The 23717-nt window shown below is 42.6% G+C and overlaps 2 protein-coding genes across 3 annotated transcripts; both read left to right on the forward strand.

Moving 5' to 3' along the window:
- Positions 1-1893: 1893 nt before the first annotated feature.
- LOC141728437 (gallinacin-9) lies at positions 1894-5917 on the forward strand. Of its 2 annotated transcripts, XM_074536500.1 has the most exons (3): positions 1894-2052; positions 4821-4950; positions 5589-5917. In XM_074536500.1, exons 1-3 carry the CDS (start codon positions 1995-1997, stop codon positions 5602-5604), a joined length of 204 nt encoding a protein of 67 aa, XP_074392601.1. In that variant the 5' UTR covers positions 1894-1994; the 3' UTR covers positions 5605-5917. The 2 variants fall into 2 exon arrangements, with proteins under 2 accessions (XP_074392601.1, XP_074392602.1); XM_074536501.1 differs by lacking the exon at positions 5589-5917 and having other exon boundaries at positions 4821-4954.
- A 14846-nt stretch (positions 5918-20763) lies between these two features.
- Positions 20764-23496, forward strand: LOC102067876 (gallinacin-2-like). Its single transcript, XM_005495413.3, has 4 exons — positions 20764-20899; positions 22306-22384; positions 22611-22731; positions 23266-23496. Exons 2-4 carry the CDS (start codon positions 22327-22329, stop codon positions 23309-23311), a joined length of 225 nt encoding a protein of 74 aa, XP_005495470.1. The 5' UTR covers positions 20764-20899; positions 22306-22326; the 3' UTR covers positions 23312-23496.
- Positions 23497-23717: the final 221 nt, after the last annotated feature.

Consider the following 23717-nt stretch of genomic DNA (forward strand, 5'->3'; position numbering starts at 1 on the left):
CCTCATCTTGTGCCACTGGCTCAGGCTCTAAATGTGTGTGTGAAAATACAAATGTGTATTTTCATGTGTTTGAAAATACAGGGCCTTTCCCTAAACCATCACTGCCCACCCCAGCTCTCACAGCTCCTGGCAGAAGTGTGAAGGATAATTTCCTCATCATGCTCCCCAAGGATGTGGGCTCAATGAAGTATGAGTGGGAATTTGTTTTCTTTGCCATCTGTATCCTGTTGCCCCTCCTCAACCTCCTCATCCATCCACAAGAAGATTTTTGCTGTTTCTAGCCCTGATATACTGAATTAATGAGTTTTTTGTAAAAACCTGAAGCCCTTTCATGCCCTCCACCCAACTTGCAGCAGCTGGTTCAGCAGGCACAGACCTCTCTGCCCTCTGTGAGCAGTCAGAGCTGACCCTGCTCTTGCCCTCCCTCGTTTCAGTTTGCTGCTCTGGCTGAAGCTGTAAATAATTAATCACCCTCGTGACTTTGTTTCACTGATGACTTGTGGTTTGTCCTGTTTGCCTGAAAAAAAATGTTCACTTAAGTTCCCATTTGTCACAGGAGTGGCATTTCTTGGTGACAGGTACAAGGGTTCAGACACCTTTACAGAGTTCTGGTGAGACTTCTTCTGATTCATTTTAGATAAGGCTGGACCTTCACATGCATGAAAAAAAAAGATTAGCTTTTATTTTCAGGTACAGAAATAAGTTACAACGTGATAAGAGAGGTGGAGACACCACACAGAAGTGGATTTGATATGTTGAATCTGTGAAATCAGAGATGTGAGTCTCTTCATAACCCCATTCAGCAAAGGTGATTGACAGCAAGGGAAAATGTCATTAAACCAAGACCATTTGGGCAAGAATGAGTAATTTTAGACACTCCTTGCAGACTAGATTTAGGAAGAAGGTTCAGACTATAATATCATTGATTTCAGACAGATCTTAAGGGTTGCTGGAGGGAATTAGGATCCGTCTCCTATGATAGCATGGCACAACACACAGCAGTGCTCCTTTCAGTCCTTTCTGTTTAATGACTTCTGTGACATTTGGTACCAATCCATGGCTAAAGTCACAAATAAAAGGTACAGAGAGTGACTGAGCTGAGTGAACCATGCTGGAAAAACTCCTGGAAGTGCCAGTTTGATAGCCAGGAGGGGGAATATCCATGACCCTTTCAGCCCTACTTTGCCTCCTTCTGTTGCAGCCCTACAACTCCAACCCAAGCAAAGATTAAATTTCTGATCCTTTCCTACATTCATCTCCATCATCACAGAATGGTTTGGATTGGAAAGGACCTTAAAAATCAGCCCATTCCAAGCCCCTGCCTGGGTAGGGTTATTTTCCACTATCCCAGGTTGATCTAAGCCCTGTCTAACCTGTCTTTGAACACTTCCAGGGATGGGGCAGCCACAGCTTTTCAGAACAACCTGTTCCATTGTCTCACCACCCTCACAGTGAAGGAGTTTTCCCCAGTATCTCACCTAAACCTGCTCTTTCAGCTAGAAGCCATTGCCCCTTGCCCTGCCACTCCATGCTCTTGCCTCCAAGGAGGCGTTTTCTCCTTTGCTCACCCTGCCTGGTGGCTGAGGGGGAGGACAAGCTGGCGCAAGACCATGGCCAAGAGCCACAGGGCACCATCAGTTCTGCATGGTTTACAGCCCTGCAGATCCCAGGAACCCACCTCCCTCCTGCTCCAATCCCCTGCCCTCCCTGGGCACAGCCCACCAGCTGGCACGGGTCAGTCAGTCAGACGTGGTCACAGCTCAGGTCGGGCATCTCCTAACGTGAGAGGTTGCAACACCTCCCTACCTCACCAATCTCCATGGGAACAGGGCAGTGAACTCTCTGTTCCCCAGGTAGACACTCCTCCACCCCCCTGTTCTGTCCCAGAGCCTTTATATGCAGAGGCACTGCCTGTGCTCAGTCTCGGACAGCTTCTGTTCACACTGGTGTTGTCTCCATCCCTGCCAAAGCTGCCTAGCTGCCAGCTGCCAGTCATGAGAATCCTCTTCTTCCTCGTTGCTGTTCTCTTCTTCCTCTTCCAGGCTGCTCCAGGTAAGGCTGAAGAGAGATGAGATGGAGGCTCAAAGGGCGAGGATGCAGAGAAGTTCATTAGATCTCAGTGCTCACAGTCAGATTACCTCTCTGCTCTTGGAATCCATCACTTTCCTGTTAGAATTCCCTTTCCCTGGTCATTGTCCTAATTTTCAAGCTATCAATTCAAGGTTCTTGATAGTCATACTGATGGTTTCTAGTATGTGATGACAAAATGAGAAAAAAGGATGGTCCTGTATTGATCTTGGTGCCAGAAAATGTTTTGGAGCAACTCAAGTGGCTTTATATGGCACATACGGAACACCCAGGGCACAGCCAGAGTTGGTCCATGAAAAGCTGATCCTGCTTGACCTCTATGACAAGGTGTCCCATTTAGTGGATTAGATATCTAGCTGAATTTTGTTAAATCCTTGACACAATTTCCCACAGAGTCTTCTTGGAGAAACTGGCTGCTCCTCGGCAGGGAGTTGGGCACAGCCAGTGTTGGTCCATGAAAAGCTGATCCTGCTTGACCAACTTGATCTCCTCTATGACAAGGTGTCCCATTTAGTGGATTAGATATCTAGCTGAATTTTGTTAAATCCTTGACACAATTTCCCACAGAGTTTTGTTGGAGAAATTGGCTGCTCCTGGCTTGGATGAGTGCACTGTTCACTGGGTTGAAAACTATCAGGATGGCCAGGCCTAGAGAGATGTGGGGAATGGAGTTCAGTCCAGCTGAGGCTGACACCAGTGGTGCTCCCCAGGGCTCAGTACTGGGGCTGGTCCTGTTTGATATCTTAATGAATGATCCAGATGAGGGGACTGAGGGAAACCTCAGCAAATTTGCAGATTACACAAAGTCAGGTGGGAGTGTTGATCTGCTGGAGGGCAGAAGGAAGGCTCTGCAGAGGGATCTGGACAGGCTGGATCCATGGGATGAGACAAATTGTGTGAGGGTCAAGAAGGCCAAGTGCTGTTCAGATCAACCCCTGCAGCTCCAAACTGGGGCAGAGTGGGTCAAAAACTGGAAAAGGCCCTGGGGGTGCTATAGCAGCAGGTGGATATGAGCCAGGTGTGTCCAGATGGGCAAGAGGCCAAAGGCTCCTGGGCTGTCCCAGCTCTGGGGTGGCAGCAGGAGCAGGGCAGTGCTGTCCCCTGTGCTGGCACTGCTGGGTCACCTCCAGTGCTGGGGACAGCTCTGGGACAAAAGGGACACTGAGAGGCTGGAGAGTGTCCAGGGAAGGGAACAGAGCTGGGGAAGGGGCTGGAGCACCAGGAGGGGCTGAGGGAGCTGGGAAAGGGGCTCAGCCTGGAGAAAAGGAGGCTCAGGGGGGACTTTGTGGCTCTGCACAACTCCTGACAGGAGGGGACAGCCAGGGGGATTGGGATCTGCTCCCAGGGAACAGGGACAGGACAAGAGAAAAATACATCAAGTTGTACCTGAGGATGTTAAGATTGGATATTAAGAAACATTTGTTCACCAGAAGTTCTCCAACCCTGGCACAGCTGTCTGGGGCAGTGCTGGAGTCCCCACACCTGGAGGGATTTAAAAGCTGTGTGGGTGTGGCACTTGGGGACATGGGTCAGTGGGGGCCTTGGCAGTGCTGGGGATGGTTGGACTCACTGGAGGAGGATCCAAGGACCCTTTTCCAACCTGAACAATTCCCTGAGGATTTTATCGAGGCAATTGTTAGAATAATACTAAAGATGTAACCTGGCAACAAGAGGGCTTTCTCTTCTCACATTCTGACCCACATGTCCTTGACTGTGCATTCTAGATTAGGACACCTCATCTGTTTTTGGAAAAATGTTATCCTGACTGTTGCTTTTTGCCTGAATTCCGTATTGGCCACTTACATTAAATGGGTTTGGAGCCCATGTATCATTTCAGGTTATTTGAGTGTCTTTGAAGCAGCTGAAGATGTCTCAATTTGATTTGCAGCAGTCTCAAATTTGTACCAGATTTCTTAGACCATCAAATGTCTGTCTAGTCAAAGAAAAAAAATGTAGAACCGTTGAGACAAAATCTCTACTATGTGTTTCGGGATTGCCTTCTTGGGCTTTTCCTACTTCATGCACCACAAAATGTATTATTTATATCAAGACACCCAGTGACCCCTGAGATAGCTGCAGGAATGGCACAATTCCAGTAGAATCTTTGGGGGAAGGGCCACCAGTTATTTTCTATCTCCTCATAAAGATTATATTAACCACTATAATAGTGTATATATTATTATATTAATAATTAAATATAATATATAATAGAAAAATAGAAAAATATATAATATATATAAAGTATATAAAATATATACAATATATAAAATATAATATATAAATATAATTGTAGAATATAAATACATAAAATATATACATATATTTAACAATATAATTGTTATATTAATAATTATCTATAATATATAATATAATATATATTTTATATTAATAGATTATATAAAACACTATAATCTTCATAAGATTATATAAAACACTACAGGGCTTTTTAATTTAAGAGATAAGGGAAACCAAAGTAAAATCAGCTGAATGACATAAAAAACATGTAATCCTTGAACAATATGTGATTAAGAGAAAGGACTCAAGAACCGCTGGGACAAAGTGGTTGAAATGTTAGAGCCCTGATTTAGAATAAAGCTGTGATGCCTTCCAAATTAGGGATGGAATCCAATTTGATGACAAAACCTTAACACAGTGCCAGGTAAATGTCATGCCTCAAGTCCCCAGTCCTCTGCCAGGACAAACAAACATGAATTTTCCCTATTTTTCTGCAGCCTACAGCCAGGAAGCCGCTGACACCCTGGCCTGCAGGCAAAGCCGGGGCTCCTGCTCCTTCGTGCCCTGCTCTGCTCCTCTGGTTGACATCGGGACCTGCCGCGGTGGGAAGCTAAAATGCTGCAAATGGTAAGAGAAATTCCTCCAGGGAAGGGCTGCTGCACCAAAAGCATGCAGAATGTCTGGGCTTTTCCCCTTTTCAGCATCAAAACCCCTTCTCCAGCCCCATACAATATCCAAAAAGTACCTGCTAATTGCTGGGGTTGATGTGTGGTGAAAACAAAACAGAGTTTTTGTGGTGCTGGAATATTCCAGAGAAAAAGAGAAATAGTTTGCAAGAGTGACAGGACAAGGGGCAATGGTTTCAATCTGACAGAGAACAGATCTGGTTTAGATGTTAGGAAGAAATTTGTCCCTGTCAGGGTGGTGAGGTCCTGGCACAGGGTGCTCAGAGTAGCTGTGTCTGCCCCATCCCTGGAAATGTTCAAGGCCAGGTTGGATGGGGCTTGGAGCAACCTGGGATAGTGGAAGGTGTCCCTGGTATTCTGGGGCATCAGCAGCCACAAGTGAGCAGCTGTGGGGTGTGCTGAGAGGTGACTCCATTCTCTACTTCATCTGGATTGTCTTATGGCCAGAAACACAGGTCCAGCTCAGAGTCTCCAGCTGTCTTTACCCTCATGTGGTCCCTGTGTCTCCATCAGTCTGAGGTGTTGAGGTGTAATTTATTTGTTTGGTGGATAAGCTAAGCATCTGAATTTTCTCTGCAGGACCCCCAGCTCCTAAATCTGACACCTCACTGACACCACTCAGACAAGAGCTCTGGACATCTGGGACATCTCCCATCTCTGGACATCGATGGATCCTCTCCTCAGTGCCCTGAGGAGCCTTTCCCATGGGGGTGGAGGCCCTCAGGAGCACAGGAACATCCGAGGAGGAGTTCTTGTCCAATAAAGATATTTGCAGTTTCAATTCTAATAAAAGCAAGTACTTGTGAAACCATGTTGCTGATACCTGCTCATACATGTCAGGGTGGATTTTGTTGGTTTTGTTGTCTGTAAAAATCAGCCTATAAATGAATTTTATTTAACTACCTTAAGTCCATGTGTCATCAAGTCCTGTTAAATCGCCTTGTGTTGCAATGATTTATGTGGCGACATTCATATTAATAATTGGAAAAACATTAGAGCCCATTCCAGCTGCCATTCCAGCCCAGAGCTGGGATTCAGGAGACAAGCTCAGTCCTCTGCTCCTGTCCAGGGCTGCATCTGCCAGCCCAACCTGAAATATTTGGAATTGCAGAGTGGCAGAAGTGCTTGAAACTGTGTGACCACATTCACAAGATTCTGCTCCTGCTGTGTCTATTTAGTGCAGACCAGCATCATGTCCATGGAATTTAATTTCTCTGGATCCCAGACTGGTCAGGCTGTTTTTCCCTGCACTGCTCTGTCTGGAGGCAGTGGTCTGTGTGTCCATCAGCCTGGATTCTCATCACCAGGACTCATCCCCTCCTTCCCTTCCCATCCCCAACACCCCCAGTGCAAAGGCCACAAGGATTTGGGACAGGGGGTGACTCAAAGTGTCCTTGCTCTCCATGCCAGGAGCTTCTGGAGGGATTCAGGACTTCCATGGGTGCTCAGCCTGATCAGTTTGTGCCAGCTCTGCACTGGCCTCATCACACTGGGTTTGGAGAGTCACAGAATCATGGAATGGTTTGGGTGGGAAAGGACTTTAAAGATATCCAGTTCCATCCCAGCCACAGGCAGGGACTCCTTCCACTGTCCCAGGTTGTTCCAAGTCCTGCCCAACCTGGCCTTGAAGTCATTCTTGGTCAAATTAATAATGGTTAGGACAAGGACATATTCCTGTCACATGGGTTTGTTTTCCTCCCCTTTTGTTGGATAAGTTTACCACAAGGCACATCTCAACACTAATTGTATGTGAGACCCTCCAACAAAAATGCACAGCAGCAGAATTCCTCACAGGAATAAGGAGATTGTTTCTCACAGGGATAAGGATCAAACACAGGTCTTCCAGGGCAAGTTTATTAAAATTTATTGAGATGTGTAGGCTATGAAATATAAACACCTTAGCTGAGCATTCTGGCATTACTCACATTATTGCTGACTCCAAAAGGAAAATAAAATAATAATAATAAAAAATTTAAAATAATAACTGTTCTGAGGGCCAAAGGAAGAACTTTGCATCCTCTCACAGGCACAGACCCCTGCATGCTGGTGACCTCTCTGGGACAGATGTTGGTTGGCACAATGACATTTCAGCAACAAAACATTTTTTAAATGAAAAATGTTGATTTTTTTTAAGAATTGCTTTGGAGTTTCTTTGGGCCATTAAGGCTGCTTGTGGAGGGGTTTGTTCTCTTTCTGTTGTTCACATTGTGGCATGTGCCTGCATGTGTCAAATGGATATTTTCTGCTCAGAATTCCAGATTTTCCAGTGAGATGATACATCTGTTAAGTTGCCAGAAGCTTTGGTTAGCCCACCTCTGATATCAGTGGTCACTAATCATACTGAAAAAAAAAAAAAAAAGAAGTAAGAAACTTTCAGATTTTGTGCTTACAACCAGGAAAGAAATTAAATAAAATGCACAGAAGGGACTGAATAAGCACCAAGGGCTGATATTCCTGAATCTAACTCTTCAGGATATTCACAGTCCTGCTGATGCTGAATTTTAATAATAAATTGATTTTCTACTTTATTAATAATGAATTGACCACACCCTGTGCCTGAAGCTTCCTACTGCTCTTGGAATTTTTAGCATGGAAAAGAGTTTCTGCTGATCAAGTTTTGTTTTTAACATCTCTTGCTACTAATATTTAACAAAGTTTAAGTAAGGGCCTCCAAAAATAAAACAGTCTGCAGCATTTTACAAAGAATGAAAGAAACAGAAAATTAAATGTTAGAATCAGTGGAGGGAGAGTGTAAATATTCAGGGATATTTGTTGCTGCAGTTTCACATTATAAACGTGACTAAATATATGGGGTAAACTTCAGGATTCCAGTAAGGAATTTGAGGGGAAAAAAGAATAAATTAATCACATAATTAAAGAATAATTTTGATTTGAAGGGACCTAAAAGACCATCTGGTTTCAACTCCTAGCCATGGGCAGAGACACCTTTCACTAGACCAGATATTTTGATTTTGTCTAGAAGAGGAAGTTTATGGAACTGGAGGAAAAAAATCTCAGAGAACAACATGACTTTCAGGCTGTTATTCTGAATATGGGACCAGGCAGCCTTTGCAAGTGGAAGATGCAGGTTTTCTATGAATCTGACGCAAAAATCCCAGGTTTCAGGACAGCAAGAACATCAAGAGATGTGTCCTTTAAAGCCAGTACTACTCATCATGAGCAACTTGAACCAGCCAATGGGAACAGCAGCAAAAATAATTAATTTCTGGCTAATTAATTCTCTTTGCCAAAGAAGTTTCACTGTGATCTTCCCCATGAGGCACTTGAGCTGCACCATTAATGCTACAGAGGGAAGCAGTGAGGAAATCCTCAGGAAATCTGAGTGTGCAGAGTCTCTGCTCTTTGCCAGCTTTGCTGGAAGAATTTTCCATCTTAAGGCCAGAGCAGATGTCCAAACATTAGTAATAAATGAGTAATAAACCCCAATAAATCCCTGGAAATATTCAAGGACAGGATGGTCGTGGCTTGGAGCAACCGGATCTTGTTGAAGGTGTCCATGACCATGGGGGTGGAACTGATGACCTTGACAGGCCCTGTCCAACCCAAGCCCTTCTGTGGGTGTGTGATCCATCACATGCTGGACTCACCACGGTCCTGCAGCAGGGAATTCCCTGCTGGCAGCTTCCAAAGGGTCTCGTGTGGGGCGAGGGGCAGCGGGGGCTGGAACAGACACCCCCAGCCTGTCTGCACTGCACCTCGGTGCTGGGGGCACGCAGGAAACCTGGGCACAATGGAAAATAAACAATGCAGAGTAGTGATTTCCTTCCCAAAGACCAAGAGCAACCCAGGTTATAGCATGGCAGCAGTCTTGAAGTTTCCCTGCAGGCTGGCCACTTCCATACCGTTAAATTCCCTTATTTTCCAAACTGGGAGAGTTCAATGCATCCAATGGACTCATTTGGTGTCTGATCACTGCTAAAAATGTGCCCAACACCCTGGCAGCACTTTAGGCAAAAGGGACTAAACTTATTTCTATTTCTATTTTTTCTGGTTTTATTTTTATTCCTATTTTTTCTCATTCTCACAATTTTTCCTCTGCATTACCTTAAAGTTTATTTAACTCTTACCTGAAGTGCCCTGGAGCATTAAGAGGAGAACAGCAAAGAAAAAAGAAAAGATCTTCATGTCCAAATTCAGTGCCACCAAATACAACAGATGCTAAGAAAAAAACAGAAAGAAGTCATGCATTTAACCTGCATTTGTCATCACCCACCACAAACAGCATTAATGACAAATTATCTTCAATTTTTTAATAAAATTAGCATTTATGTAATACAGTAAATGTTCTAGAATGAATCTATTGAAATAACAGTTATTAAGGAAAAGTAAATTTGAAAGCATCCTGTATAAGATTGATAAAATGTATTTATGACTATAAATTTTTAAATTAATTTTTTAATTTGAGCTATTTTGCTGAATCTGGCTGGGATGGAGTTAACTTTAATCATGGCAGCCCATACAGTGCAGTGTTTCATGTTCAAAGCAAGTTACTTCATGACTAAAAGATCCATTTTATTTAATTAATAAGTTAAGCCTTTCCTATTTATTTGAATATAAACACCCAAAAGCTTTAATTACTGAAATAATGGTAATTTTTAGATGACAAGCCAGTCATTACTCCTTGAAATATCTTTACAAAAAATCTAAGCAGCCATCTATCCATCCTGGAGGCCCTAGGTTGTCTCTCCACCGTCATTTCTCACTGAAGATTCCAGCTACCTTTGGAAAATAATACCAACTAATTTAATTATTAAGAATCACCACCATTGAATATAATAATCAACCAAATGCATTACTGAAACATCAGGCACTGACCATTTCAGATATTCATGGGGATTTAATTAAGCTGCAATATTCTACATCTTGGATGATTAATTTCTTTTTACAGGAGAAACAAATTTTATGCAAAATTAGGTGTTTTTCTCTTCTTGGTTGAAATTGATGTGAAAACTGCAGCTTTAGCTCACCTGAGGGGACCTGAGGAGAGAGGGGCCAGTGGGTCCTACCTGGTTCCACTCCAGGAGATCTTCACAGAGTGATGTCTCACCCCAGAACAGCTGTTTTTATACATTCTGTGGGTGACAGAACTGCCACAGACCAGCTGGCCAAGGACATGGACTTGCCACAGCAATTCCCAGCAGCTGAAATGTCACTTCCCAGCAGCTGGTGGGGGACAGTGACCTCTTGTGAGCTCCCTCCCCTTTCCCTGGAACATGAGTTGGCCCTTCCCAAAAACACCTCACACAGCCCCAGTGTGTGCCCAACACCTCAGTCCCTTGCGGGGAGTGGGAAACTGTCAGACAGTCTCCTTTTCTGACCCAGAAACTGAGAGGCTTTTAAAAAACTTATATTCAATTTTCAGTCTCATGTGAAGGGTGAGACAATATAGGTGTTGTTATTCACAACATCACAATCAGAAGCCAACTATTTCCTAATTGCAAGACACTGTAAGTGTTTCTTGGCCTATCAGCTTTTTGCCACACCATGCTGTAGATGGCTTAAAGCCAATCATCTAAAATTACCCCTTGTGGGTCATACTACAATGCACCTTTCATAGTTCTATTTCTCCAAAGTATCTAGTCTTATTTGCAAGCCCATCTTTTGAAATTTTTTCCTAGCTCCACTTCTCTCTCAACAATATCTGTCCCTTTCCATTGCATTTCTAAGTCAGCATTTCTTATCTCAAAGTTTGCATATGGATGCATATTGTGTAGGCCTTCTGTGAGGCCCTAAGAACTCTCTACAGATCCATTTCCCAGAGAAAACGATGGCCTGGGACACACAGGTTGGGATCCAAGGGGGACCTCACCCTGCAGGGCTCTGTCTGGAGCCTGGAAATGCATCCACAGCCCCAGAACAGCTGAACTGGGGAAGCTCAGATTTTGCAATGACTCTCCTGTGTGAAATACAGGTGAAAGCCCTCTGTGTTCATAGAATCCCAGAATGGTTTGGGTTGGAAGAGACCTTAAAACTCATCCAGTTCCACCCCCTGCCATGGGCAGGGACACCTTCCACTATCCCAGGTTGCTCCAAACCCTGTCCAGCCTGGCCTTGGACACTTCCAGGGATCCAGGGGCATCCACAGCTTCTCTGGGCAGCCTGTGCCAGGGCCTCACCACCCTCACAGGGAAGAATTCCAATATCCCATCTATCCCTACCCTCTGGTTGAGGGAAGCCATTCCCTGTGCCCTGTCCTTCCATCCCTTGTCCTCAGTCCCTCTCCAGCTCTCCTGGAGCCCCTTTAGGCCCTGGAAGAGGCTCTGAGGTCCTCCTGGAGCCTTCTCCAGGTGAACCCTCCCAGCTCTCCCAGCCTGGCTCCAGAGCAGAGGGGCTCCAGCCCTTGGAGCATCTGCTTGGTCTCCTCTGGACTCTCTCCAGGAGCTCCATGTCCTTATGTTGGGGACCCCAGGTGGGACATCACAAGAGCAAATTTCCCTCCCTCGACCTGTTGGTCCCTCTTTCATTCTCATGGATTTGTCACACCTGTGTTCTGCTTGTCCCACAGAAAATATTTATGTTTGGATAATTAATTCCAGGGAAGCATGTCACAGTCATGTTTTCTGGAGAAATCCCTTTGCCCAGGATTCTTCTCCTGGGAAGCTGAGAAGCCTCGGAGAAGAAGGAAAACAATAATTATCTAATTTGCTTCTCCTGTGTTTTACTGCTTTGGAATGTGTTTGGAGATTGTTTATCCAACACGTGGTTGTTTCATTGGTTTAATGTGAATTGTTTTGACTTATTGGCCAATCAAGCTGGCTTGACCTTGATCCAGGCTCTGGAAAGAGTCACGAGTTTTCATTAGTATCTTTTTAGTCTTCTGTAAGTATCCTTTCTGTATTCTTTAGTACAGTATAGTTTAGTATTCTTTAATATAATATAGTATCATAAAATAATAAATTAGCCTTCTAAGAACAGAATCAGATTAATCTTTCCCTCCTTCCTCTGGGCACCCCAAAAATACAATAGAAGCACCCACCTCCACACGGCATTTCTGATTCCAGATGGCCAAATGAAACAACTTTCACAAAAATATTTTGGTCAAATATGTGCCCTCAGAAGATCTGGACTACAGAAACTGGGGCAGCACTGGTTTAACCTGAACCCTGAAGGCACCTGTGAGCCAAGATGTTGTGTTTTCATTGTCATATCACTGAGAAACCAGGAAAAAACCCCCAACATTTGTATACTTCAAAAATGATTTGCCAACTCGGGTCTCTCCCAGAAGATGGCAATGAAGAGCTAAAGCTGAAATTCCCCTCCAGCAACCTTCTTCAGTGAAGAGTACAGAAATTATTCTGACAGCGGGGGTTTATGGATTTTTTTCTCCCTAATTATACTGATGTCTTTTGATTCCCAGCGCTGACATGTGAGGGAATTATGTTTTCTGACAGGCCACACTCAAAGCCCTCCCTGCTCTGCAGTCTGTTGTGGAACCCTGTGATGGACAAGAAACCACTCACTGCTCTCAAAATCAAATTGACAGGACTCGAGGAAATGGAATGAAGCTGAGTTGGGGGAGGTGTAGGTTGAATATCAGGAAAAGTTCTTCACCCAGAGAGTGGCTGGGCACTGAACAGATTCCTCAGAAAAAAACCCAGATATTTAAAATCCCATTCTGGTATAATTTAATTTGAAGAATGTGTATATTTGCTTTACACTGTGGAAGAGCATTTGTTTCTGTTATTTGGATTTTGATTTCGTTTTTTAAATAACACAAAACTTTTGCTTTTAAATAAGTCAAGTGATGAAATGTAAAGAGGCAGAAATAGACACAGTGAATATTAAATGTATAAATGAGTTTTTAGAGATACAGAGCTCTGACATTTTGGGGTAACCTTCTGTAAAATTATTCTTTCTTCCTATTTTTCCACTTTGTGCATGTACCACCTGCCCAAAGTGGAACAAAACAGAGTCAAGCTCAAATATCAGGGTTTGGATAAGATCTTTAACTAATTAATTTTATTTGTTCTTATGATTGATGGAAAACTTCCTTTAAATATCTTAATTACTATAATTTAACTCTTAATTGCAATATACTGTTATTTAAGCATTGTTTTGGCCACTCATGATTACAAAAGTGATACATTCCACATGTTTCCTGGCAGTTAAACACATGCAATTAAAGAATGATTATTGCAAATCAATTAATGTTGCATCCTGAAAGCATTTTGATGGCTAAATGTCTTACTCAGTTCCCTTTTTCTGGGGTACTGCAAAGGACATTGTGTGAAGCCCCCAAAATTATGTTCTCCAAGCATAAATGTATATTTGTATGCCTGTGCATATAATCTTTAAATACTCCAAGAGAAACAAAGGCCAAATTTACTCAATTGCTTTATATTTTATTTTTGCTGAAGAACATGCAAATAGAGAAGAATAATCTGGATATTCTAACTTATGATTTACTCAGGAATAGTCAGGATATTAATTTTGGTAATTGTTTATTTAAACATAGACAAATTTTGTAATTATATTTCTTACTCTCCTGTTTCTCTACAGCCCTCCTAGCAAATCCACACTAACAGAGATATATTTATACATAAAATATTGTTAAAATGAGTATGTGGAAGGAGTCCTCCAAATCCCAGCTGATTTTTTATCACTCAGCACACCATAGACTTTGTTCCCAGTAAATATTCTGGTCTCAGTTACTTTGCCCACACTTAGACCAGTGTTGCCTGAGATGTCCCTGTGTCCCATCCCTCCTCCCTGGCTTGCTCTCCTCTCTCCTGATCCTTTTCCATGAATTCCAGGAGGAGATCTCAGCCAGCCCAGAGCGCCCTAAATCACTCTAGGAGATGCTGTGAAGGGCACTGGGTTAACCCCTGTGTGTCCACATGTCACCTCGGCTTACCTGTGACAATAGGATGTCCCCAGACACTTGAAGCAATGAGGATCCTTCACCTTCTCTCCGCCATCCTCTTCCTCCAGCGTCCTCTGTGCAAATGACAGGGGGGATGACAGACCTTTGGTACGATTGCCCAACATTTGTCCTCACAGCACCTCCACACCTGGCAAAAAATGGCACAAAATCCATGTGGGAACAGCGCTGCTGTCCATGCACTGACCTTGGACAGCCCTGTGGAAAACTGTCCAGGTCTGACTTGGCCAAACCCTGCCTGGAAATCACATCTGCTGCTGGGGACTTTGAGCAGTGATGTGGAGTGAGCTGTCCTGCTCCCTTTGGGAATTGCACCTCTCCCACAGAAAAGACCCCTCAGCCCAGGGAAGGCACAAGCAAACAGGGTTTGCCAGCTGCTTCCAAAACCCTGGAAATATGAGGATAAAAGTGCTGCTTGGGATCCAGAGAGCAGAAATTGAGCTTTGCATCTCTAAAGCATCAGTAATATTTATCTGTGCTTCCCTGACCGCATTGTAAAGCTGTGATTTGTCCCATGTGGAGTTGGCCCATCTGGGAACAAACCCTAAATTTTGCTAACCTGAAGGTGGACATCTGAGCTGCCTTTTTCTTCAGGACACTCAAGCAGCTGTAAAGTAGATATACCTTTAGGAAGACATTCTTTGCACTGACATTTCTTAAAATCCACATAGATCTCCACAGCCCACCCTTGCCCTCTTTCTTATGTAATTTTGAGATCCCTCCTAGGCATCAAGGTTTCTGGTTGTCCTGGATCCTTGGCCCAGAAGATTTGGTCCAGAAGATCTGTAAAGCATCACAGCTGTTACCAGGAGAAGCTGGTGACATTGCCAGTGATTATTTTCCAAGGAAGGAGAGGAAATTTTTCCCTGTGAGGGTGGTGAGGCCCTCACACAGGTTGTCCAGAGAAGCTGCGACTGCCCCATCCCTGACACTGTTCAATGCCGGGATGGAAAGGGCTCTGAGCAAGCTGGGATAATGGAAAGTGTTCCTGCCCATGGCAGGATGTGGAACTGGATGATTTTGAAGGTTCCTTACAGCCCAAACCATTCTGGGATTCTACAGCTGAGGAGCCCTCAGGATCAGGAGCACTCACTGCATGTCCCAAGTATTTTACATCACCCTGTGGTCTAACGTGCCTTACACAAACTGGGATGGGTTGCACAAAGATCAGGGGCTCTGTGGTGAAAGCAGTTTCAAACTGGACCTTCCTTTCTCATTGGAAGAAAAAAAATACAGGCTGGAAAAGGCTTTTTTTTCATTGGCCAGTGACTGCATTGGCTCATCCCCAACTCTTTATAGCCGTGTTTGGGTCTTGGTGTATCTACAGGAGAACAGAAGCGGCAGCGATCCTCCACCTTCTCCTCTGGTAACTCTGCCTGGTTCTGGAGAACCACTCCCACCTCTCCATTTTTATTAACCTTTCCTTTCATCAGTCTCAGGTTTCTGCTTTGATTAACCCCTTCCCTCTCTTTGGTCCAGCAAGTGCCTCCTGCGTATACATAGAACAATGAATTGGTTGCTGGCAGGGGTTCCAGGAGGGCACTGGGTTTGCTGCTCTCTAAGAGGAACAGAGACCTGGGAACCTTCCCTTGAGACATCGGAGACAGAAATGTCTGTTTTACTCCAGAAGCAGACACACAGCCAGCACAGCAGCTGAGCTTTGAATTTTGAGCCACATGTCTTGCCTGAATGCAGTAACATTTTGAGTCGCTACCTTAATTAACATTGAAAAGATAGAGATGACTGTTTTTAGACTTTCCTAAGGATTAAGACTAGCTCATTCTCTCAATCCTTTTGTACTTCAAGGGGGATAATTTGTGGGCCTATGCTGGTACAAGAATAGCTTGCCTGGTGCTGAAGAGATCTGGGAAATCTTTTTTTCACTGCAGTAATACCAAAATTAAAAGAAGAAAAAGAAAAAAAAGGAAAACCAGCACCAAAACAGCATAGAAACCCAGAATAACTTAGGTTTTGTGCTAATCCAGGAGCTTCTTGTCTGATTCTTTGCTTAAAGTAGTACTAATTAGGTCAGGTTTTTTAGAGATGCATTCCTTGAAATTACTAATACCTCCAAGGATGAGGTTTTCACTCTGTTCTTTGTCCAAACCCACAAAAATTTTGGCTTTGGTGTTTCCAGGCACATTTTTTAATCATCATCTCCTGGTCAGGAGGAAATCCTCTGTCCAGTGTTGTTCAACCTTGTGCTCTCTGCTCAGTGCAGGTAAAGAATCCACATCCAGCTGTGGCCATGAGGATCCTTCACGTGCTCCTGACTGTCCTCTTTCTGATGCTCCAAGGGGCTGCAGGTAAGGAGACAGGGGAGTAAAGAAGAAGACTGTATTTTCTTTTGATTACTTCCATGGTAAATTACTCTTCTCTTTGTGCTGTGCAGGACAAGTGTTTCCTAGGCCAGACAATTCTTGTTTGATCCAAAATGGACGCTGCTTCCCAGGGATTTGTCGTCGCCCTTATTACTGGATTGGAACGTGCAGCAATGGATATTCTTGCTGCAGAATGTGAGTAGAAATGCAGGAATCTCTATGGGAATGGCTCATATCCTCATTGTTTTTTCTCCAGAGCAACATGGCACAGCTCCTTCCACCTGTCTCACTTTTCTGGTGCCAAACCTGCTGGCATGGAGGGGGAATTCACATCCCATGGCAGCCTCTGCTCTGATGTCATGAGATGAGGAGAACATCTCTGCAGAAAACCTACAGGTGGGTAGAGAGACTCTCTTTTCTTCATACAGGGGGTGGAGTAAATGAAGAGTCCCTGGATTCACCTTGGAAATCCTTCCTGCTTCTACTGGAATGTGCCTGGGAGTCACCCTGATCCCATCGCTCCTGGTGGCACCAGCTCCTGCTCCAATGAAAAGCTGTCACAATCCTCCCTTCCAGTGAAGCAAACACCACAAACATGAAGCAGGCAACACTGTGGAAACTATTTCTTTCCTCTCCTTTAATAAAATCAGTAATGGTGGAATTCATGTGCTTGAACTTCTGGTGATTCTTTGTTTGGAAAGAGGGAAATATTTTCCCTGTGAGGGTGGTGAGGACCTGGCACAGGTTTCTAAGAGAGGCTGTGGCTGCTCCATCCCTGAAAATGTCCAAGGCCAGGTTGCACAGGGCTTGGAGAAATCTGGGATAGTGGAAGGTGTCCTTGCTCCTGGTAGGGGGTTGAGATGGTTTTTAAGGTCCCTTCCAACCCAAACCACTCTGCAATTAAACAAATAAGGAGCCCTCAGTACCAAAAGGAGCAGTCATTGCAGTTGCAAAGTGATCCTTCCTTTCTCATTGCAAGAAACAAAATACAGGCTGGAATGTGTGCTTCTATCTCTTTTCCTTGCCCTCATGGTCTAGCAGTGTAGATAAAGCCAAGACACCTCCAGATGTTTCCTTCTAGAGGGCCTGGAGGCATCTGGGAAATTTTCTGAGTGGACCTTATGAAAAGGAAAACCAGGAACATTTTGAATCATATCAGCAACACAAAACAGGGGGGAAAAATGTATAAAAAAAGGGAAAGAGTAAAAAAATATATTCCCAAGATTTATAGGTGTTCAATGTAGTGATTTGGTTGTTATCTCTTCAAAAGCAGTTGCTGAACAGTCACAACAGTTGCCAGTGAAATAGGTTACCAAATTCAGATGGTTTGGACTCCTAATGACTTTCTGGTGGGTTTGGAGAGGTGAAAACATATTTAGAAAAGCCCTCTGAAGAGCAAATTCTGGCTCTGTGAGAGGCACAGCTGCCACTTGTGTTGTTCTGCAGAGTTGGTGCTCATGGCTCTTATTGCAAAACACCTCCTCCTGCAACATTTCTGGGTTTCTTCTATCCATACTGTTACTTTTATGTTTTATTTCTAACAATCTTACTGCAAATGTCTATTAAAAGTCTGTAGAACAGCCTCTCTCTATTATCCATAAATGAAGAGCAGTGAAAATAGTTTGTAGTTCAATATTTCCTTTTAGGATATCTGAAATTTGGTGAGATTACCCCCATCAGTTTTCTCTAGAAAATTTGATTTAGTATACGAAGGTTCTTTGAATTTGAGAAACTTTTGGATACCTGGCCTGTGCCAAGGAACTTTGATCACACACATCACTGCCAGTCACATTGTGGTTCTCAAAAAAGAAAGAGGATTCTGCCCTTGTACCCCAGTACCTTTAATTAGCTGTCATGTCAAAAGATGGAGCCAGAACTGTTCATGCAGATGTTAATCTCATCATTTACTCAAGATAACTGCATAATCAATGAAATATTGAGCTTGATTAAATGCATTTTGTGTACCTTTTGAAGCACTTTAATTAAAGGTAACACTAGTGAGAGACATCGCTAATATTTCCTTTTTCATTTTCAAGAGAAAACTGTTAGGAGCAGAGTTTGAGATTCTCCTTTTTGTTCCTAATTGCTTCATCCTCTGTGCTAGCTACAAACTCCTAAGGTGGAGATAAGATCCTCCTTCTTCTCTGGAAGGTGATCGCGGTAAAATCACTCAAACATTGTGATTTTAAAAGAGTGAAAAAAAACATTTCTGCTCCAGACACTTTGCAGCCACCTTTGAGGACATTTCACTTCAGAGTATATCCCACTTGCTTCAGGTGCAGCAGCTCCTCAGCACTGGATTATTGCACAAGATCCCACCATAATAATTGAAAGTGTTTGGTTGTCTCTTGCTCAGAAGAACAGGAGCTGCAGATAGGGATGGAAAAATTGTCCACCCTAAGAGGCACAACCCAAAAATCTTTCTGAGTTCTGCCAAAGGTGCTCCACCCCTCCTCTGCTTTTCCCTTCCTCTTGTCCAGGCAGAGGTTTTCTGATGGCCTGGGTGGGACTGTGACCATGTGAAATTTATATTAAACAGGGCCAAGAATTCCCAGTGTTAAAGCCAAGCCCTTGAGAGTACTTACACATAAAATCTTACAGACCATAAAAATTAATGATGCACCTTTGTTTCCTTGAGGAATTGTGTTGGCTAAGAGTAACAGTTGGCAAGTTAACCACCAACACTTGGCAAGAGGTGAAGCAACTGCAACTTTTGCAATCTTATTCTCCCCATTTTTCAGTTTTGTAGCCAGATGTTGGCAGACACACCAGAAATCCAATTACCATTTTTGCTATTGCAGAAACAGTTCACATACAAAATTATCTAGAGAATAAAAAGATGTGTCAGGGTATGCTTGTAAGGGAAATAGTTTGTAGTTATGTTTTCACATGCATATAGGTAATTTCTGTACACTCCTGTGCACGTGTTTACTTGGGCAGGGCTCTGAGCTAGCTCAGGGTGACCTGACCCAGTTGAAGATGTCCCTGCTCATTGCAGAGGCTTGGACTTATTAATCTTTCAAAGGTCCCTTCAAATTCAGACTATTCTATGGTTCTACTTAAGAACTAAATATCAAAGTAATGAAAAAATTACATGAATAGGAGGTAAATTGCCAGTCAGCAATGGAAATATTTCAGTTTAAATTTGGTATTACCTTTAGACACTACAGCACAGTAGTTTCTGTAAGACATGGTGTCATTTAGAGAGGTCTTGGTCAATTAGAAACACCAATAATTCAAATTAGCAAATGTATCATTACCTAGTATGATGTAATTCATATATCATGTTAAAATACTGCATGAACAATATTTGTTTGTTGACTGAAGGGAGATTTAAAGTAAAATACAATCTGAGAAAGCATTTCATATCCTAGAATCATAGTAACATAGTATGGTTTGGATTCTAAGAGACCTTAAAGACTATTTCATTCCAACTTCCCCAATGCAGACAGACACACCTTCCACTATCTCAGGCTGCTCCAACTTCCATCCAACCTGGTTTTGGACTCTTTCAGGGATGGGGAAGACACAGCTTCTCTGGGCAACCTGTGCCAAGGCCTCATCACCCTCACAGGGAACAATTTCTTCTTAACATCTAATGCAAACCTACTTTTGTCAGTTTAAAATCATTTCCCCTTGTCACTATCTGCCCATATAAAAAAATCCCTCTGCCTCCTTTTCATAATACCCCTTTAGATACTAAGATGAAGTCTAAGGTCTCTCTGGAGCCTTCTCTTTTCCAGGCTGAACACCCCCAGCTCTCTCCATCTCTTCACAGCAGAGGTGCTCCATCCATGCAGAAGCTGAGTGCTGCTTCCCATGGCAGAAAAGAAGAAGCAGAGGTCAACAGCTGGCAGACTGTAAGCAGACAACCAAAACCTGAATGCTCATCTAAGGCACAATCTGGTTTTGGAATGATCAGCTGAAGGCCCTGTGGAAGGCAGAACAATAAAAAAATCACCCAGAGTCCTGGGGAAAAAGCTCAAGCCCAAAGCAGGAGCTTTGGGGCCTGAGGGCCCAAAGACGTCCTCTGGCACTGGATTTGCCTAAATTTACTTATTTCCCATTAGCTGGAAGGGTGTCCAGGGACATAACCATGATGTATTCACTTTATTTGGGTACATCTTGCTTCACTCTGGCATCTTCAGTGGCCACTGGCCAGGAAGCCAATGGACATTTGCTTTATTTCCACATATCTATTCTGTGCTCTTATATTCTGTTTTTATATAACAGAAAATTAACTGGGATTGCAGGGAACACACAGATGCTTTGTCTTGCAAGGTTTAAAGTTGCTCCTAGGCAGGGACAGTTCAACCTATGTCCCAAGAAGTTTGAGACATACCATGGTGGGTTAACGTACCTTACACAAACTGGAGTGTCACAAGAGGTATTGCATGAAAAACATGGGATTTTCCAGGAAAAAACCTCAAACCCTATTTTATCATTGAGAAATGAAAAGCAGCTGGTTTCTGGTTGGATTATAAGCCATCAGGAAAAAAAGAGCAATTTTTGGATTGGCTCAATGAATGTCTAAGAAGAGAAAGCACTTGTCAGTCTCTTTTTGGACTCACCTTATAAAAAAGCATCCCAGTCCCAGAGCCAAAGTCTTCAGGAGGGAAGGGACCAAGAGCAAGCCTTGTTTGGCTTCAGGGCTCACCTGATACCTGGTAATGTCTCAGTTCTTTTCTTTCAATGTCAGCTTCTGGTTTTTTTCTCAAAAATCCAACTCCCAAACCTCTGTGTTATTAGCTTTAATTTGTATGTAATTAAAATGGTAAACCTAAGATTTCAGAAAATTGAGCATGTTAAATAAGTGGTTCAAATATATACTAATACCTAGAATGCTTTAATACATTTTTCTGCCTCCTAAGTACTAGGAAAAATAAATGTTTGATTGGTTCATGTTGCTTTAGAGAGGTCTGTGGTCCAGCGAAATTGGTGACCTTTCAGTGGAAATCTACATGTTTATAAATTTCCATTAAATATATAACCTTTGAATATTAACATATTATAATTAGTTATACAATATTTCTGTAATGCATAAGAGATATAAAATTATCTATTATTTATATATTTATATATTTTAATGGTGTATATAATACATATTTTATTTATTGTATTTTTTATTTATGTCTCTACGTTAAACCCTTATTTCAATTTCAGAACTGTTCACTTTGTCTCCTTATTTCTCCTGATATTTTCAAATATATAGAAGCTTGTGTAAACTTCTAATACTAATTTTGAAATAGTTTTGGTTCACCCTCTATCAATTCTGTTCTCAGCAATAGGACATGTCAACACAATGTCATTTCCATTCCTTGCTTGAGAGACCATAATTTGTGACAGATCAGAACATTCCTAATTCCTAATAGTTCCTAATATGAAACATTAGCTTTATCCATAACTACTCTTCTACACTATCTTATCCCATTAAGTTAATCCTAATATAAATTTAAACTCTTCCAATGAAGGTATCATATGTTTGCTTTTAAAATTTTCTTTACAAATGGGAATTGATTTGATTGTACATTTCTATTCTAGAATTGCTGCTGTAGACCAAGACTGGAGGTGCTGAGCAAATTGATCTCTTGATAAATTTAAACATTACAAAATGAACTTTTTTTTCCCTGAAGTCTGTAATGTTTACAGCATTATCACTGAATTTTGCTTTATGTTGTTTATTTACTAGACAGAATCATTTAGCTAAAAATAAAATTATGGAAGTATTCAAGACCAGGTTGGATGAGACTTTGAACAACCTGGTCTAGTGGAAGGTGTTTCAGCCCCAGGGGTTGAAGCAAGATGAGTTTCAATGGTCCTTCCAATCCAAACCATTCTGGGATTCCATAATTCTGTTCTGGCTAAGGAATATTTGCAAAATGGAAAAAAAGGCTGAGGAACAAAACTATTAAAGTAACTTAATGATCCCATGTCCTGAAAACATTTTGCCCCACACAACAGTCAGGGTTTTACTGATATTTTTTTGAAAACTTGAAGATAAAATTAATATAAATGTAATTGTTATTAATCCCAGGGACTGTCTCTTACATCTTCCTTGGTCCTTTTCCAACAGTGCCACAGCCCATCCTCAGCCATGAAGACCCTTTGCCTGCTCTTTTCTCTCCTCTTCTTGGCTCTCCAGATCTCTCCAGGTAAGATGAGAAAGGGATGCTGGAAAAGGATTTTTGTGCACCTGAAGAAAAATCCCCAGCATGTTTTAACCACTTCTGTTCCAAATTGCTAGAAGCTAGTCAGGAATTAATCAATTAGTCCAGTGCTTGTGCTAGACCTGCTTTGTAACCTGAGAAAGAAACCCTTCCACTGCAATTCCCTGCCCCGCAGAGCAAGGGGGAAGGAAACATTTTGTTCTTGTTTCAGGTTTGTCTTCACCCCGGAGGGAAATGCTCTTCTGCAGAGGAGGGAGCTGTCACTTTGGAGGATGTCCCTTCCACCTGGTTAAAGTTGGAAAATGCTTTGGGTTCCGCTCCTGCTGCAAACCGTGAGTTTGGCGTTCACCAAGGCTCATCTGCAGGATGAGCAGAGAAGTAGTAAATAGTTTGCCTGACTCCTAAACCCCAAGATGTTCTTGAATATTTGCATTAGGTTATAAGGAAAAAAAAAACTATTATGCCATGAGCACAGTCAGGTGTTCTGTGTTGACTCAAGTGTTAAATGTTGCCCAAGAAGCATTTGGAGAATGCTCTCAGGCCAGGGTGAGGTTTCTGTTGTAAAATTTTTTGTAAAATTAAATTATCATGTGAAAAACAGCCTCCTATTTTTACTCAGGAGTGAATGAGCTCACCTCAAAATCTGGGGATATCAATTTAATTGACTGCTTTTCCTAAACAATAGGGAAACAGCCTCCTTACTCACAGATATGATTGCATGGAGCAATTTAGTCACAACATGACTAAAAATGACATGAACTGTTTAGGGAAAAATTTGTGTCCAGGAGGAAAAAAAGCATGGGCTGAGAGTGAGTGGGGAGGGAATATAAGCAGAAAGAAAATTTGATTTTTTTTCCTTTCTGCAGGCCATGGAATGTAAGAGAAGTTGATGAGCCGTTCATTGAAGAGTAATGAAAATTTCTTCTAAGCCTACAAATTCGATTGGAATCTCCTTACTCCTAAACCCACTGGATCCTGCTGCAAAGCCTCACACTCCTTTCACTGCCTATGCAAAAGGCTTTAAAATATAGAGTAAATCCAAATGTGTTCTGCATTGCTATTCCTCCTTCTAAATAAATTGTTGGTTAGCATTGGTCATTGAAACTTGTGTCATGATTCTGCCTGGGGTTTGACACACAAATCCCAGAGGGCAACAATTTATGGTGCAAACTGCCCCTTAATTTGAGTTTTTCTGAGCCATACATCTCTCCAAGTCTACACAGCCCTTAACCTACAGTGCCAAGAGAAAGGCTGGCTAAAAGAACTCAGCTTCCCTTTGTCAGAATGTGCTCAGATGCCAAAATCCCTTATTTCTTAC

The sequence above is a fragment of the Zonotrichia albicollis genome, chromosome 3, assembly GCF_047830755.1.
Source record: "Zonotrichia albicollis isolate bZonAlb1 chromosome 3, bZonAlb1.hap1, whole genome shotgun sequence".
NCBI lineage: Eukaryota > Metazoa > Chordata > Aves > Passeriformes > Passerellidae > Zonotrichia > Zonotrichia albicollis.

What these genes read in the sequence shown, in the direction of transcription:
- LOC141728437 (XM_074536500.1), top strand. Translation starts at nt 1,995, where the DNA reads ATGAGAATCCTCTTCTTCCTCGTTGCTGTTCTCTTCTTCCTCTTCCAG. An exon ending in CCTCTTCCAGGCTGCTCCAG is followed by an intron (nt 2,053 to 4,820) that starts GTAAGGCTGAAG and finishes ATTTTTCTGCAG; the next exon opens with CCTACAGCCAGGAAGCCGCT.
- LOC102067876 (XM_005495413.3), top strand. Translation starts at nt 22,327, where the DNA reads ATGAAGACCCTTTGCCTGCTCTTTTCTCTCCTCTTCTTGGCTCTCCAG. An exon ending in GGCTCTCCAGATCTCTCCAG is followed by an intron (nt 22,385 to 22,610) that starts GTAAGATGAGAA and finishes TTCTTGTTTCAG; the next exon opens with GTTTGTCTTCACCCCGGAGG. An exon ending in TTCCGCTCCTGCTGCAAACC is followed by an intron (nt 22,732 to 23,265) that starts GTGAGTTTGGCG and finishes TCCTTTCTGCAG; the next exon opens with GCCATGGAATGTAAGAGAAG.